The sequence below is a fragment of the Aspergillus tanneri genome, assembly GCF_003426965.1.
Source record: "Aspergillus tanneri strain NIH1004 chromosome Unknown AapTan_7_pilon_pilon_pilon, whole genome shotgun sequence".
NCBI classification, from domain to species: domain Eukaryota; kingdom Fungi; phylum Ascomycota; class Eurotiomycetes; order Eurotiales; family Aspergillaceae; genus Aspergillus; species Aspergillus tanneri.
The window spans coordinates 3,851,643-3,866,543 of record NW_022984634.1 but is presented as its reverse complement, the minus strand read 5'-3'; the positions used below and the strand labels follow the sequence as shown (position 1 = coordinate 3,866,543).

General features: G+C 47.4%; 6 protein-coding genes and 1 non-coding gene across 7 annotated transcripts; 3 read left to right on the top strand and 4 right to left on the bottom strand.

Moving 5' to 3' along the window:
* Positions 1 to 3,913: 3,913 nt before the first annotated feature.
* ATNIH1004_007893 (GNAT family N-acetyltransferase) lies at positions 3,914 to 4,609 on the bottom strand (the record flags this gene model as incomplete). Its single annotated transcript, XM_033572506.1, has 1 exon — positions 3,914 to 4,609. One exon carries the CDS (start codon positions 4,607 to 4,609, stop codon positions 3,914 to 3,916), a length of 696 nt encoding a protein of 231 aa, XP_033425821.1.
* Positions 4,610 to 5,535: 926 nt separating this feature from the next.
* ATNIH1004_007892 (amidohydrolase family protein) lies at positions 5,536 to 6,501 on the top strand (the record flags this gene model as incomplete). The annotated part of the gene is made up of 1 exon (XM_033572505.1): positions 5,536 to 6,501. The coding sequence occupies one exon, from the start codon at positions 5,536 to 5,538 to the stop codon at positions 6,499 to 6,501; it is 966 nt and encodes a 321-aa protein (XP_033425820.1).
* A 639-nt stretch (positions 6,502 to 7,140) lies between these two features.
* Positions 7,141 to 7,527, bottom strand: ERG20_1 (Farnesyl pyrophosphate synthetase; the record flags this gene model as incomplete). Its single annotated transcript, XM_033572504.1, has 1 exon — positions 7,141 to 7,527. The coding sequence occupies one exon, from the start codon at positions 7,525 to 7,527 to the stop codon at positions 7,141 to 7,143; it is 387 nt and encodes a 128-aa protein (XP_033425819.1).
* A 2,490-nt stretch (positions 7,528 to 10,017) lies between these two features.
* On the top strand, positions 10,018 to 11,503 carry bgt2 (GPI-anchored beta-1,3-endoglucanase EglC; the record flags this gene model as incomplete). The annotated part of the gene is made up of 2 exons (XM_033572503.1): positions 10,018 to 10,212; positions 10,265 to 11,503. 2 exons carry the CDS (start codon positions 10,018 to 10,020, stop codon positions 11,501 to 11,503), a joined length of 1,434 nt encoding a protein of 477 aa, XP_033425818.1.
* A 504-nt stretch (positions 11,504 to 12,007) lies between these two features.
* ATNIH1004_007889 (uncharacterized protein) lies at positions 12,008 to 13,176 on the top strand (the record flags this gene model as incomplete). The annotated part of the gene is made up of 2 exons (XM_033572502.1): positions 12,008 to 12,110; positions 12,161 to 13,176. 2 exons carry the CDS (start codon positions 12,008 to 12,010, stop codon positions 13,174 to 13,176), a joined length of 1,119 nt encoding a protein of 372 aa, XP_033425817.1.
* Positions 13,177 to 13,290: 114 nt separating this feature from the next.
* ATNIH1004_007888 (MAPEG family protein) lies at positions 13,291 to 13,894 on the bottom strand (the record flags this gene model as incomplete). The annotated part of the gene is made up of 3 exons (XM_033572501.1): positions 13,291 to 13,497; positions 13,577 to 13,700; positions 13,773 to 13,894. The coding sequence occupies 3 exons, from the start codon at positions 13,892 to 13,894 to the stop codon at positions 13,291 to 13,293; spliced, it is 453 nt and encodes a 150-aa protein (XP_033425816.1).
* Positions 13,895 to 14,388: 494 nt separating this feature from the next.
* On the bottom strand, positions 14,389 to 14,461 carry ATNIH1004_007887. The gene has a single exon. It is a non-coding gene; the product is annotated as a tRNA-Lys (tRNA).
* Positions 14,462 to 14,901: the final 440 nt, after the last annotated feature.

Here is a 14,901-nt window from a genome sequence, read left to right as displayed (position 1 = left end):
TCATGGTTCGTGGATTTTATGAGAGAATGATACCCAATTATTGGGGTCTAAAACGTGCTTCCGATGTGCATCGAACTTCGAAAAACTGGATGGATCACATCGCCAGTATAAAGGGGAAGGGGCAATCTTCGAATTTCGTCGGTTATAGCAGAATGTCCATATACTAGCAATTGTGAATAATGCCGCAATCTCTTATGACAAGCAAAACAAGTACCTAGATTCTTAGGGCCTCACGCCATCCTTGGTTGGTGGATGGTGTAATTATGTGATCAGGATGTCATCGAATGCTGTCCATAGTGTTGTTCAACTTTCCACTAGATCTTCCAGTACCACTGTCTGAATTCCACCTCTTGTTTCTGATAGCGATTAAATTCATTGCATTGACTTATCTCATAGCCTGTGCAATAGGGGTCCGAAATTTGATTTTGAACATGGCCGTAGTATTCAGGAGCTTAATCTCTGTCCTGGGCTGGTAGTATAAGACTAGGAAGGCCCAAAGATTCCGACTTGACCAAAAAGAGAGACTAAGGAGCAATCTCACCATTCTTGTTTCTCGCTTTACTCGCTTTCCAGGCTCAGAATCGCTATCAAGGACCCTGATAAATCCAGATTGAACGTGGGCGCTGCTCGAGCTTCCGTGGCCAAGTCACGTCTGCTTTATCTATCTGTCCAGAGGGATAACTCTTGCGTTCGCGGCTTCTTTGACTCTGAAATACGCGGAACTCTTTTATCTGGTATGGGCAGAACATGATAGCCATGATACCTTAATAGCAACACTCAAAGACCTAGCTTTCAGCGAAGACACTGAACAGGGTATAAAATGGTCGTCCCTTTCTGTTCCATATGCAATGCTGGAGGCCTCCATATGGGAGCGATACCCCTCAATGGCGGCGAGAGCAATGCAGGTCTTCTCTCCATGCACAATAAGTACAAGGCTTCCTGTCTTTCTCCACTGAGGCCAGTTGGATGGCCGTCTTATTGATTAGTTCCCGGGAGAATGATGTGCCTAATTGAGTTTGGTGGTTTTGCTTGGACCACAATACGGATAGACTTGGATAAATCCGTTAACACACCTGTTGTCGTTCTGCTTTCTCCAATTAATTCTGAACAGAACTACCTGGAGTCGAGCATCCTAGCGAATGGGTCGAAGTCATCGGTAATCTCCTCGCAAAGTGAAATTTATACGAACAGTAACAGCCACATCTATGGATTCATTGCCTCGATCTCACTTCTTATTCCTTCATACTTTCAGTATTTGCACTTTATTAGTGAGCCTTTTTTGTCTACCTGCATTTTGGCCATCTGCATTTTGGCCACCTGCATTTTGCCACACTACTTACAGTACCTGATTTTATGAGCTGGTCGTAGCTGGCTTTATCGCAGGAGTACCCGCTGTTGAGGATGCATCCCGAACGACTCTCTTCCATTTCGCATGCTAACTGAATATAGGACCCTCTCTCGTAGAGTAGTAGGAGGAACCAATCTACCTGCGTTGGCTTGCTTGACTTGGAACATAGCTAGACTCCGGAACTATTAGTTCATTCGACAGCCTTTTAGAGCACATACACACATTGATACATACACACACATATATATATATATATTTCAAGTGGGAATAATAGAGATAGGTGATGAAAGCAGGGTGATGTGGTGTAGTCAAATGATCAAGGAAGGTTCAACAGTGGCTTTATGAGCAAGAGCTGTTGAAGTTGTGAGAGGAAGAAGGATATGGAAAAGAAAAGTAGTGAATGGTCTCTCTGAATGAGCATTCTCAGTATTCCCCGAAATATTCTTCAAATATTGCCAATATTAACCTAGTTTGCAATTTATTCCCTGGCCCAATTAGCCACAACTTCACCATAGCTCAGCGTTTGTCAAAAGTGGGCCACTCTAGTGGATTCATCCGTACCCAAGAAAGATGAGGCATATTGTGCTATAGTATCCATACTACTAATCCTCTAGACAATACCATAGACAGGCGACACAGATCGCTAAAGGCAGCGTATATCACTAATTAAAGCTCACTAAAGGTTCCATCTGATCAATTAGATATGAGGTGGTGATGGTGCTACTCTCCCTGTAGATGAAGCGTTTTACGCGATCTACTGGGTTTGGGGATCCGACATAATTTATTCAAACAGTTCTTCAAGCATTCTCTTCGACCCGCTTCAAAATAGCTTCACTATGTGCCTACATTCCATATGCTTCTCTGCTAACATCAGTACCTCCAATCAGGCAAGTGTAATTGGTTGGAGATCTTATGCACGAACATCGATCACTATGCCTTTTTAAAGAATCTAGGAACAGTTAACTATAACACATTAACGCTATACTATAGGCGGTATTCATCAGGCTCTTCGAACTAAGGTTCGTGCCTCTGATACTCTGGTAATGAGGGAAGACCATTTCTCCGAGTCAGCCAACAAAGGCACCAGATAATTCTACACGGAAAGTTGAGAAAACAAAGGCCGCATCGATTTTGTCTTGGGGTGTTCTATTCATACATGACAACTACTTTGCAGTCTGGTTAGTCTTTGAGCTCTGATCCCAATGCCCGGATGGTCTACATAGACACTGACTCGTAGTTGAGCAGAATAGCAAGACCCCTGCCAGGAATAATGGGCTGACATCAAATATAGTCGTCAGCCGTACTGTACCAGTGCCGGTTGTACTTATTGTGCTCTTGGCGAGAAGTGTGGTACCAGTTTAGATATTCAGGATATTTGGTTCCCCCCAAATCTCGCACACTCTGGACAACAAGATATAGCCCACCATCCATATAGCCAATTATGCGGGCACTTGTGAAACACGACCCGCATTCGTTTCGTGGCCGGTTAAAAAAAGGGTATAAATCCATAAGTTCAAGGTGCGGACAGAGAAATAACGGCTCCATATCGTACAGCGGTATGTGTAAGAGAGAGGGCTCCAAATAGTTCAGTAGGGTTTGTCTCATATGTAGATGATACCTTGTCTGTACTACCATGCAATCGTCCTCTAGAGTCACCATCATCACCTGGCTGATAAATGCATCCGCGTTATCCACTGTGGAGCACTGATGTAGAATATATCGACATTCTCGGGTGACGAACGGCTGGAACGCGCAGCGGGTGCTCTGGGGGAGGGTATCATTAATCCCTGTACGTAACCACCGTTCCAGTCGCAATCGGTCGAGGAATGTTAATGAGAGGCAAGGACACAGGTCTACAACCGCCGCTGCCGAGGAATATTTGCACTTCCGCGATAAGGGTGGCACAGATAGTCTGGGCAGCGGAAAACAGGAGTGTGGATGCATCTTTAAACACCCCGAACAGTATAGCCAGCGGTCATTTTCAAGCTGGAGCAGGAGCTGATTCCGTGGAAGATCTGGCTGATTCAATGGGACCTCGAATGATCTGCTCGCCAGCGCCCTTGGCCAGGCGAGCCTTTCGTCTTTCAGGATGAAGCGGCAGAGCCCATATAGAGATTTGCAGCTAAGTGCAAGACAAGCCTGCGATGGAAGAGGCAGTAGTGGAAGTATTATCAAAATAATATCGGCTGGAACATTCTCGAGAATGGAATAGATATTCGTATCAGAATTAGGGCCCTCCTGCGCCGGCAGATGGATTTGGCGCCGGACGTCTCTGAACAAGTAAATTGTTCCATTAGGTAGGGACATTACGTACGTTGGCTCTAAACCCTGATGTATGAAGCTATTCGCTGCTAGGCAGATCAGTGATACTAATAATTATCGTCGCCAGACTGCGGTCACCAAATAGTAAGTATAAGGACTGTGATCGTGGAGAGTCACAAAACAGCCAGGTGATATTCTAAGGTGTAGGGATAGTAAGTATGTATCGTGGCTTCTATATCTGGCTATATGAAACCCCGCCGCTACTCTTTCTACTTCAACATATAGGTAGTATAATTCTATAAATCAAAGATCCATACACTCCTCTAATCTTTTCTTCTGCCTCCCAGCATCGAAATTTCCCTTATCCAGCCACGCCTCCATCCCACGTCTCACCCTATCCCACTCCTCCCTCAACATCGAAAAATACATTGAATCGCGATTCCGCCCCTTCACAACCATATGCTGTCTAAAAAGGCCTTCATACGTAAACCCGAACCTCTTCGCCGCCCTCGCCGACCCCTCATTCAACGAATTACACTTCCACTCAACACGTCGATACCCTGCCTCAAACGCATACTTCAAAAGCAGATATATAGCCTCCGTCGCGCCCGTGGTACGCTGCATAGTAGGGGCGAAAAGCACATGTCCAATCTCCAATCGGTAATGGCTCGGCACGATGCTCAGGAGCGAGATATACCCCGTTACCTTTTCTTCTTCATCTTCGGTATTCACGATGGCGAAAAAGTACGGGTCTGTGCTCTCTGAATGCGAGGTGATGAACGTCTGGAAATCGGCGAAATTGTGAAACGGTCCGTCCGCATAATAGGCCCATGCTGCGCGTTGGAGCTGGTCGTTGCCGTCGCCGAGGAATGGGTACAGTCCATGGGCGTGGTCGGGGCGCAGTCGCTCCAGGCGGACGGTCCGTCCGTGAAGCACGGATGGGGATGGGAATTGGGGCTGCGGGAGATGTACGGGAGGGCCAACAGGCTGGGAGGACATGTTGATGGTGTCTGAGGTATATGTTATTGTACAATATGTGTTAATGGATGCGTTATAAATTATAGAGGACTGAGGTGGGGACAGGTGTGAGTCATCGTATCGTTCCCTGCAGGTCGGATGTTTTTCAGGATATTCTATCTCGATGTACAAATGAACTGGGGCTAGAGTATTTAACTGTATAAGTAGACCATTCTAGTTAATTGTCAATACCAGGTATTGATAAGTACCTCTCGTATTTGCCTAATAGGATGTTCAACTACAGTTACCTTAGTATAGAGTACCCTCTCCCACCCCGATGACAGTAACTGGGAATTTTGTTGGCTCGTCTATGGCATTTCTCATTGGCTTGGATGTGTGGCCTTCATTGATATAAATCCTGCCATGTGCCTATATGTACACATGTATGGTCTACCTTGCATTCACAATTCAATCAACTCGCAAGGCGAATTTGGTGGTGTACCTAGTATTAGCTTATTTACATATGATGAATACAGGATTATTCAATCCCTGGGAGGGTCCTCGAATTTAGGTAATATCTATATAAATAGATAATTTCTGATATCCTCCTATCCAGCTTCATTCATATCTTGAATATTTATATTACTGTTTCGCTCTCCACTATTTGTTGTATACTAATCTATCTACGACAGGTCAATCACCATTCCCTTTAGCTCAGTCAAATTCAGCACAGGATGATCGCATTCAACATACTAGCATTTATTGAATAAATAAAATATCATACATCGATAAATCACTGATGGTTAGTATTCGGATGTAGGAGTTTGCGGCGTTAATTCCACTAACTCATCCAACTGTCGATAGATCGCTATAAATACCAGAGAGTGGATACGTTCGGTCTCGGAGTTAACAACCAACCTATTTAAAAATACACCATCCACTCCCAAAACCGCCAGTCCACATTCACCATGCTCCCTCTGATCACCCTCGAAGAGCACTACGTGTCGCCCAAAGTGCGCGAATCCAACACCGAGGCCCAAGCGCAATACGCAGCCTTCCCTGCACACATTCTCTCCAAACTAGAGTGTCTAGGAGATGAGCGCATCCGCGACCTCGACAAAGGCCATGTATCTGTACAGGTTATTTCCCACGGTCCGGGCGACGCATCCCCCACTATCTGCACCGCAGCGAACGATGATCTAGCGACAGCTATATCGCGACATCCGACGCGACTAGCGGGGTTCGCAATACTGCCGATGAGGGAGCCGTCCGCGGCGGCACAGGAGCTGCAGCGGTGCGTAACGCAGCTGGGTTTCGTCGGGGCGTTGGTGGAGAATCATCTCAACGGACAGTTCTACGACGACGAGCAGTTCTGGCCTGTATTCGAGAAGGCGCACGAGTTGAACGTCCCCATTTACATCCACCCGACGTTTGCATCGGACTCTATGTTGGAGCATTACAAGGGGAACTATGACAACTCGGTCGCGTTGGCTCTCAGTGCGTATGGCTGGGGATGGCATTCGGAGACCGGCCATCATATTCTGAGACTATTTGCTAGCGGGCTCTTCGATCGGTTCCCGCGTCTGAAAATCGTGATCGGTCATATGGGTGAGATGCTCCCGTTTCAGCTTGATCGGATATTCGCTGTTGCGGAGCGATGGGGTGCGAAAATGAGAGACTTGAGAGAGGTCTGGAGGAGTAATATATGGGTGACTACTAGTGGCATGTTCTCGTTACCGCCGCTGGCTTGTCTTTTGCAGACGATGCCGATTGATCATGTGCTGTATAGTGTTGACTATCCGTTTTCTCCGAATGAGAGGGGAGCGGAGTTCTTGGAGAAGATTGAAAAGAGTGGATTGATTGTCGGGCAGGATCTCGAGCTGTTTGCTTTTAAAAATGCGGAGAATTTACTGGGTGTTAAGGCGAGACAGTAACGAACAGACAATATAGATCTGAGCCCTTAAAAAGGTAGTTTCAATGTATACATTGTATACGGATTTACCTTCCATCCAACCCAGCAATTGAAATCTCACCTCAGCATACCCAGTTAATAAATTCACACGATGCTTCAGGAGCCTTCACTATACCCTTATACTCCCTATCCGTCTTGAGCTCGCTAAAGAGGCTTCTGAACACTTCTTGTAATAGACCTTCACTCTCATCAATGCTGTCGATGGGTTCTTAGATCCTCTTAGTTTCCTTCTCCTCGTAATCCCTTTAGAGACCCTCCAAGTCCAAGGCTTTATAGATATCAATCACCTTAGATATCTTTTCATGGTTCTACCCATATAACTCGATCAGCACCTCTTTCTGACTCGGTCTAGCCAGCTTAAGGCCTGAATCATCAACCTGGTACATTTATTCTCCACTATTTCTGTACCCACCTTCCAGTGTATTCCGTATCCCCGAGACATCGAGCATAGTGTTCTGGATCTGGAAGTACTCTCCAAAGGGAGGCAGCATTTCACGAAGCTCTCGAGCAGTTCCAGATACTCCAACGCCAGACCGATGGGAAGATACCCACTATAGTAGCCTGATTTATGCATGCCCATAAACTCATATATCTCCCTGAACTACAGATCGCTCCTCACATCCACCGACGCAGAGTATGTATGGGTGAGCTGGCCGAGTTCCGTCCTGAGCCCCATATCCAGGAAGAGATCCGCCACACGTGCATACCGCGGGTCCTCCCCGAAGTAGACCCGCAGAAGCGAGAAAATCAGTGGTCTAATAATGCACGCTTCGTTGATGGAGTTCATTCCTATCCCCTGTCGATGGAGCCAGCAGAACTGGCCGCAATGGGTCATGTAGTCGTCGATGATATCATCCCATATGGTGTATACCGCCTGGAGAACCTCCGATAGCCAGCATAGTATGCAGAGATCTTTGACGTGTTGGCTGGTGAGTGATTCGTTGGAAAGTATGTGTCGGGCGTGGAGGACTGTTAGACCCCGGTGCATTCGGGTTCCTTTGAGGTTACTAATGATGCACTTTCGCTTGCTATTGCGTAGTATTGCAGATATTGGGATTGAGATGTTGGATTGAGTAGCTAAGTGGGATGGAAGACTGGACATGAGAGTAGCAAGGATATCCATCCATTATACCAATTGGTTAGGTCTTGGCAGATCAAAACCGGCAAGAAATGCCAATACCATCATTGCGTAAAGGATGTCTCCCAAGCATCATGGCGAAGACTTCGACCAATAAGACTACTATTGTTGAGGGAGACACAATGCCCAGATATCAAGGCAGGAGTTCACTCTAAAGACTATGCTGTGTGTGAACGTGTATAGTATCAGGTGATACAATCGAGACAAAAAATAACCGGTTTACTTGGAGTGTGATCTCAAGTGACCGGAAAATAGACCCATATACTTCTTTATGCAAGAGGCATACAGTACGAATACGATTGGTCTATCCAGTAAGAAACAAAGATTAGATTTGTAGTCCAGCTTGTCCTAAAATATCTCCACCAGAATAACCCCATTTTTTGGAGTACACGTTAGGAATAGTCCCAGCCGGTATGCAATCCATTACAAGGATTTTGAGCTCATTAGTCGCATACAATTATACTCAAGAAAGATAGTTGGCAGACAATTTATTGTAAACCTAATCAACTATTTCATTAGATAATTCTCAAAATTAAACTTCACGATCTATTAGCGGGATGCATCATGCAGCTCAGAATAGATCAGGAGTAGCTCACCGTTTGTCAGGTCTCGGCAAAATTTTCCAATATAACAAATAACCCTGAACTATGCGAAGCTCTAGGCCCTATAAATTATACTTAACAGGGATAGTATGTTCAGCTGGTCTACTAGAAGCCTGGATTCAACGGACTCCCTCCGCCCCAACGATCAGGAAGTAGCTGGATGCAAGAAGAAATTATCCACCAAAAGAACAGATCTTCCATTTTTATGGGAGAAATGGTGTAACTTGTCTAGCAGGTACGGAGAACATCGTCGTAAGATACCCACACGATCGATAATAATGTATCATCATAGTTATAATACAAAAATGGGATTGACTGACACAGACAGGAGGCAGACAGCCGAGGTGCACGGCTGAGTCCGCCTCAACTAAGGGGCGGTTGGTACATGTCATCACTCCGTTGTTGGTTTGTTAATTGGAATAGTTGAGATGGGATTGTCCAGTTATTCCCATATGGAGCATTCCGTACTTTGGTTTATAGTCTCGGATTTCAAAAGAGAATACCGAGACGTTTCCAGTTATTCCAACCCTTTAAGTCTGTCTATACTCCGGAGATTTTGCTACTTAAGACAAACTGGAGAGGCAGGTAATCACTCTTAAAGAATTGATCATTGTCTCCGACATATTGCAGCTATACAGCGCATTTACGTCGGAGATACAGAGGAAATAGCACTATTCATAGAGGATAGACGTAAAGAAGAGATATGAATAATTTAATGCATATAGTATACATCTTCTGCACCTTAGCTTGTAGACAGTCCATACTGGTGACTCCTGCGACCGTAATCTCTACTACAGAGATACACTCCTGTAGCAATAAGGGGTAAGAAGTGCTATATTACGAAGTAGATATAGTTAAATTATAATGTCTTCAGTATTAATCTTCTAGCAGTAGTTGGGCATATAAATAGATACTAAATACATTATATATGGCTACAGAAACCATGTACGGTGGGTGAAACGGGAGGATAGGGCCAAGGAAGGAAGTACAGTACTGTAGACAGTGAAACTAGGGCCAGGGCGAAGGATGGCCCCTAATTAGTCACCCCTCAGATTTTCGCACACCCCCATCGGAGAGAACGGTTTTTGCCAGGAGCGATTCTGCCAGAGAGCAGTTCTCCGTACTGTCTGTCCGTACTAGTACGTACTCCCGGTACTGTCATTTACTGCTTTCAGTCCGCCCCACTTGTCAGTCCGCCACAGAACAATCCTTTTTCGGCACAGCTACGGAGTAGCCACTTGAGGCTTTCTTCATCCGTTGGTTCTCCTTGTACACCTCATCGGGGCCACAGCAACAGGATCAGGTATGGATCAGGCGCAGGAACACAGGTGTCAGATCTGACCAGGTACGGGGCACCACCTGGGTCCGTCCTCCGAGGGGAACCCCTGAAATTCATGTTCCGAGCCACCGAAAGTAGGCTCTCCCCTTGCCACAGTGAGTGGAACCCGATGCAGAGATTGGATATCTCAGCGAGTCGGCGACAGGGAAAGAAACCAGAAGCCTCTCCCGTTCTTTTTTTAGCCGTTTTTATTGGGACGAAAGCATCCTACAGGCACGGTCTAGAACCAACCCTCGTTTGTCGCTCCGTTTCCGTCCTGTCTTTTTTATCTCCAATCCTTGGTTCATCTTCCTTGTTCCTTTGCCATCACACTCTTTTTTCCTCCTCACTTCTTTCTTTCATCTTCTTTTCTCTCTTCCTTTCTTGTTGTATTCCCATTCGCTCGTTCATTCGTTCACGATGCATTTCACAAATCTTTTAGCACTCGCGCTGTCGCTCGCTTCCGCCGAGGCCGCCCACAAGGGCTTCAACTACGGTGCTGCAAAGTCCGATGGTAGCCACAAGGTCCAGGCGGACTTCGAGGCGGAGTTCAAGACCGCCAAGAACCTCGAGGGCACCTCCGGCTTCAACAGTGCCCGTCTCTACACCATGATCGTGGGTATCCCGAGACATCAATCTACCTTGAACGTTGACTGACCTCCTACAGCAAGGTGGTACCGCCAATGAGCCCATCTCCGCCATTCCGGCCGCCATCGCCCAGGAAACTTCCCTTCTGCTGGGTCTCTGGGCCTCCGGTGGAGGCATGGACAACGAGATTGCGGCCCTGAAGAACGCCATCGCTCAGTATGGCGACGCCTTCACCAAGCTGGTCGTCGGTATCTCCGTCGGCAGTGAGGATCTCTACCGCTACTCCTCGGAGGGCGCCAAGGTCGACGCGGGCATTGGAATCGGCCCTGACGAGCTGGCCTCCTACATCAAAAAGGTTCGCGCCACTGTCCAGAACACCGGCCTGAGCCATGTGTCCATCGGTCACGTCGACACCTGGACTGCCTGGACCAACGGCTCCAATGCCGCCGTTATCGACGAAGTCGACTGGCTGGGTTTCGACGGCTACCCCTACTTCCAGAGCACCATGCAGAACTCCATCGACGACGCCAAAAAGCTGTTCGACGACTCCGTGGGGAAGACCAAGGCCGCTGCAGGTGGCAAGGAGGTCTGGATCACCGAGACCGGATGGCCCGTCAGCGGCTCCAAGCAGAACCTCGCCGACGCCAACATTGAGAACGCCAAGAGGTTCTGGGATGAGGTCGGATGCCCTCTCTTCGACAACGTCAACACCTGGTGGTACATCCTGCAGGACGCTGCCCCAACCACCCCCAACCCTAGCTTCGGGCTCGTCGGCAGCCAGCTGACCACCAAGCCTCTGTACGACCTGACTTGCCCCGGCTCCTCGAAGAACTCCAGCAGCGCCTCCTCCGGCTCCTCTTCGACCAAGGCTGCCGGCTCCGGCGGCTCGGCTACTGGCTCTCCCTCCACTCCCACCGGTGCCGGTGGCTCTAATGGCCACTCTCGTCCTCTGCCTCCCTTCGGTAAGGGCGGTTTCAACTACACCCACGGCTACAACAATTCCTTCCCCCAACCTTCCCACCGTGCCACCAAGACTGCCAGCTTCACCTCTTCGCCCACCAATGGTGGTTCCGGTTCGAACGGTGGCAATGGCAATGGCAACGGTAACGGTAGTGGTAATGGCAGTGGCAGCGGCAGCGGCAGCGGCAGCGGCAGTGGCAGTGGCAGTGGCAGTGGAAGTGGCAGTGGAAGTGGCTCGGCTTCCGGTTCGGCCAGCGCTCCTTCGTCCTCGATCCCCCTCTCCAGTGGTGCTAGCAGCCTGTCCGGCTCGATCTTCGGAGCTGCGGTTGCTATTGCTGTCTTCGTGGCCGCTCTGTAAATGAATCTACCATGGATTCTTGAGTTGGTCTGCCTATCACTATCATTTTTTTCAAGTAAATATTTCACTCTTTTGTTTGCAGCATACTATCTTAGGTGCTTGTGAATGGATTATTTGATTTCGGGTATAATAGAATGAACTTTGTAGACTAAATTGATGTGCGATATTGAGTATTATAAATAGCAACGGGAGACGATCTTGTCAACCACACCATTTCCCTCGATCCTCCATAGATATCTTTGACGTCACAGTATCTCCGATCTCAAAAAATACGAGCACCAATCAGTGTAGAAGCTAACTCCGATCTAATGAGATATAGCCCTGACTAGCGGGTAGCGGCTTTCAACCAAGATCCAGAATACGAGCCCCTCGCGCCACAACATAACGTTATGTTGTCTCCACCTATTATCAACCTCATCCCAACATCCCAGCTTGTGCAGTCTACCTGTAGCACCCTGTATCAGATCCCACTTCATTAAAATTGATTAAAAAACTCAAAACACCATGGCTGGAAAGCGCAAGGCAAAGCAACTAGTCGTCCCTGATATCGCAGAAGACGCGGCGGAGAGAAAGCGTGTGTTGAATATCCTGGCGCAACGACGCTATCGTACGTTCTCTGATCCTAGTCTGCCGCTAAGGCTAAGTCTAAATCCTCAGGACAACGGAGAAAGGAACGTCTGCAGGCGCTGGAGTCTCAGGCTAAGAGTCCCGCGAGTCTGGAACCCCCGCGCAGTTTGGGATGCAGCTCGTCCAGATCGGGATCGCAACCTTCTCAAGAATCAGACATTTCACCAACCGGTGACAGTAATGGGTCTCATTCTCACCTGAAGCCCGGTCCCATTCTATCCTCCGCGCCTCAGATAGATCCACTCGTGAATCCCTCTACAGACGACCCTTTCTTGTTGTCTTCATTCGCTTGGCCGGATCTTGACCTCGGCCTCGACCTCGACATTTCAATTCCCAACCTTGAACCTGAGAATATAGACGTACCAGTACCAGATCTGTCCTCTGCGCTGCAAACCAGCGAGTCATCCACCTTCTCCTTCCCGGACGATTATCTCCTGGACGTCCCCTCCCTGACCCTCCTCAACGCAGCCACTAAAGTCGCCCAACGTCTCAACATGGTCGATTTAATCTGGGACCTCACCGCAATCAGCCCATTCTATCAACCCGGACACACTGATTCTCCGTCTATGTCCCCACCCTCGCTGACTTCTGCTACATCTTCTCAACTCTCGGTAGAGCCCAGCGAGAATGAGAACGAGAATAACAACGAAAACAAGAATGAGAATAAGAATAACCTACCACCCCATCTCCACCCAACCCCCACCCAACGCCTCATCCCGCACCATCCTCTGCTAGACCTCCTCCCCTGGCCCGCCACAAGAGATAAATTCATCCAGGTCTTCCATCTCCCCGTGCATCTGCGGCCGAAAAGTGCACAGGATCCAATGAGTCTCGTCAGATTGGTCTATGATATGGAAGACGGTGGAGGCGAAGGCATGATCATGCAAGGAACGGATCCGTTCGAGATGCAGGGTTGGGAAATCGGTCAGGTCATGTTTGAACGGTGGTGGTGGGCGTTTGATGTCGATGTTGTGGAACGGAGTAATCGGGCGAGGTCGAGGAGGGGGAAGAGAGGTTTGGTATTGGACTTTGGCTCTGATTCTTAGTTTTTTAATAAAAAAATATGTATACAGGAAGTGGATTTCGAGTTATTCTAAAACACATATACTCGGGGAAACAACGGGAGGAGACCCAGGAAGATGGATAGATAGGTAGTGGAATCAATCATCATTCAACACCCTCCCAGCACGAATAAGTCCCCAAATAGGAATCGATAAGCTCCACGCCCACACCCCCGTGCGTAGATAACTCGCTGCCTCGGATCGAGCTCCCATATACAGCGCTGTATATAAAATCCGAGCCCCGATATATTCCACCGCCAGCGTGTTGAGTTCACTAGATGGTAGCTTTGCTACGTTTCCCGCAATCTAGCCAGATGTCAGTCAATTACTCGCCATGCGAAGATAACAATAATTAGGTAGGGAGGTAGATAGGAATGGGAATTACCATAGCAGCAGCAAACATAGGCAATCCCTCCATCGCATTTAAATGCGCACCTCGAGCACGGGCTAGTTTGTCCCATACTTGAGCGTGGATTTTGCCTTTGAGGGTGGAGAGGTTTTCTCGTGGTCTGTATTTACTCACTTAACCTATCTATTTATATAGATATAGATATGATGGTATAGGGATGGGGGAGACGTACAGGATATTGCTCGATTGGCCTTTCGCGTTAGACATCATTTTCACGAGGTAGTAGCCGTGAGGAGCTAGGCCGAGGCCGTATGCGGCGAGGATGGAGGGGATGGAGTAGTTTGTTGTTGACATTGTGATTTTTGTGGTTTAGATAGGTAGTAATTGCTCGATTGATTGATTTGATGTTTCTGTCTGTGGATGGTTTGTTGATTAATATGCTAGTTTATATATATGGAAGGATAACGTTATGTTGAAATTCGACTAATAATAGGTATGTATGTAATAGGCTTATTGTTTCGTGTTTTACTCGTAAGCATATTAGCTCTAACTATAAACAGTTTTAACGTTATGGTATGCTGGCTAGATTGATTTCCTGTGTTTACATCACTTCTGTATGACATTTAATCCAAATAAGTGTATGTTGTCCCCGGCTTGAGTCCGTCCACCCTGCATAATCAAGGCACATACATACATACATCTATCTACTGGCCCTTATTTCCTCAGCTTGACAGTGTAAGAAAAGAAGATTAATCAACAACCACTGTTAGAAAAATCAATATTCAATTCTTCTGTGTCAGTTAAACGGAAAGAAAGAAAGAATAACAAAAAAAGAAAAAGAAAAAGAAAGCCCAACGCGGGGCTCGAACCCGCAGCCTTGAGATTAAGAGTCTCACGCTCTACCGATTGAGCTAGCCGGGCTAGCCAGTACGAAATTGCTTTTGCTTTATACTACATAAACCAAAGGTAAAGCATCATGGACAAGTCACATGAGGCCGAAGAACAGGATTATGGACTGACTACCCTTGAGAACACCGAACTAACAGATCCGTGTTAAACGATGGCCAAAGGAAGTCTATCACAATTATCGCCTCCGGAAACACAATCAATGTATGGAGGATACCAGACCCGCAGCTTGTGGTCTGTTTTGAACTCGAAACGAACCCTTACCAACTCGAGTTGATCTATGACGGAACTCACATATGCGTGCGAGATGCAACAACGGAGACTGCTTTCTGCATTATTTCAGATGTTCAAGAACGGTCTACGGCTGCATACTGGATCTCCGAAGACAGAGCCTGACTGAAATTGAAAACCATAACATATTGTGGATTCCTCCAGACTATCGTCTGATAAATTGG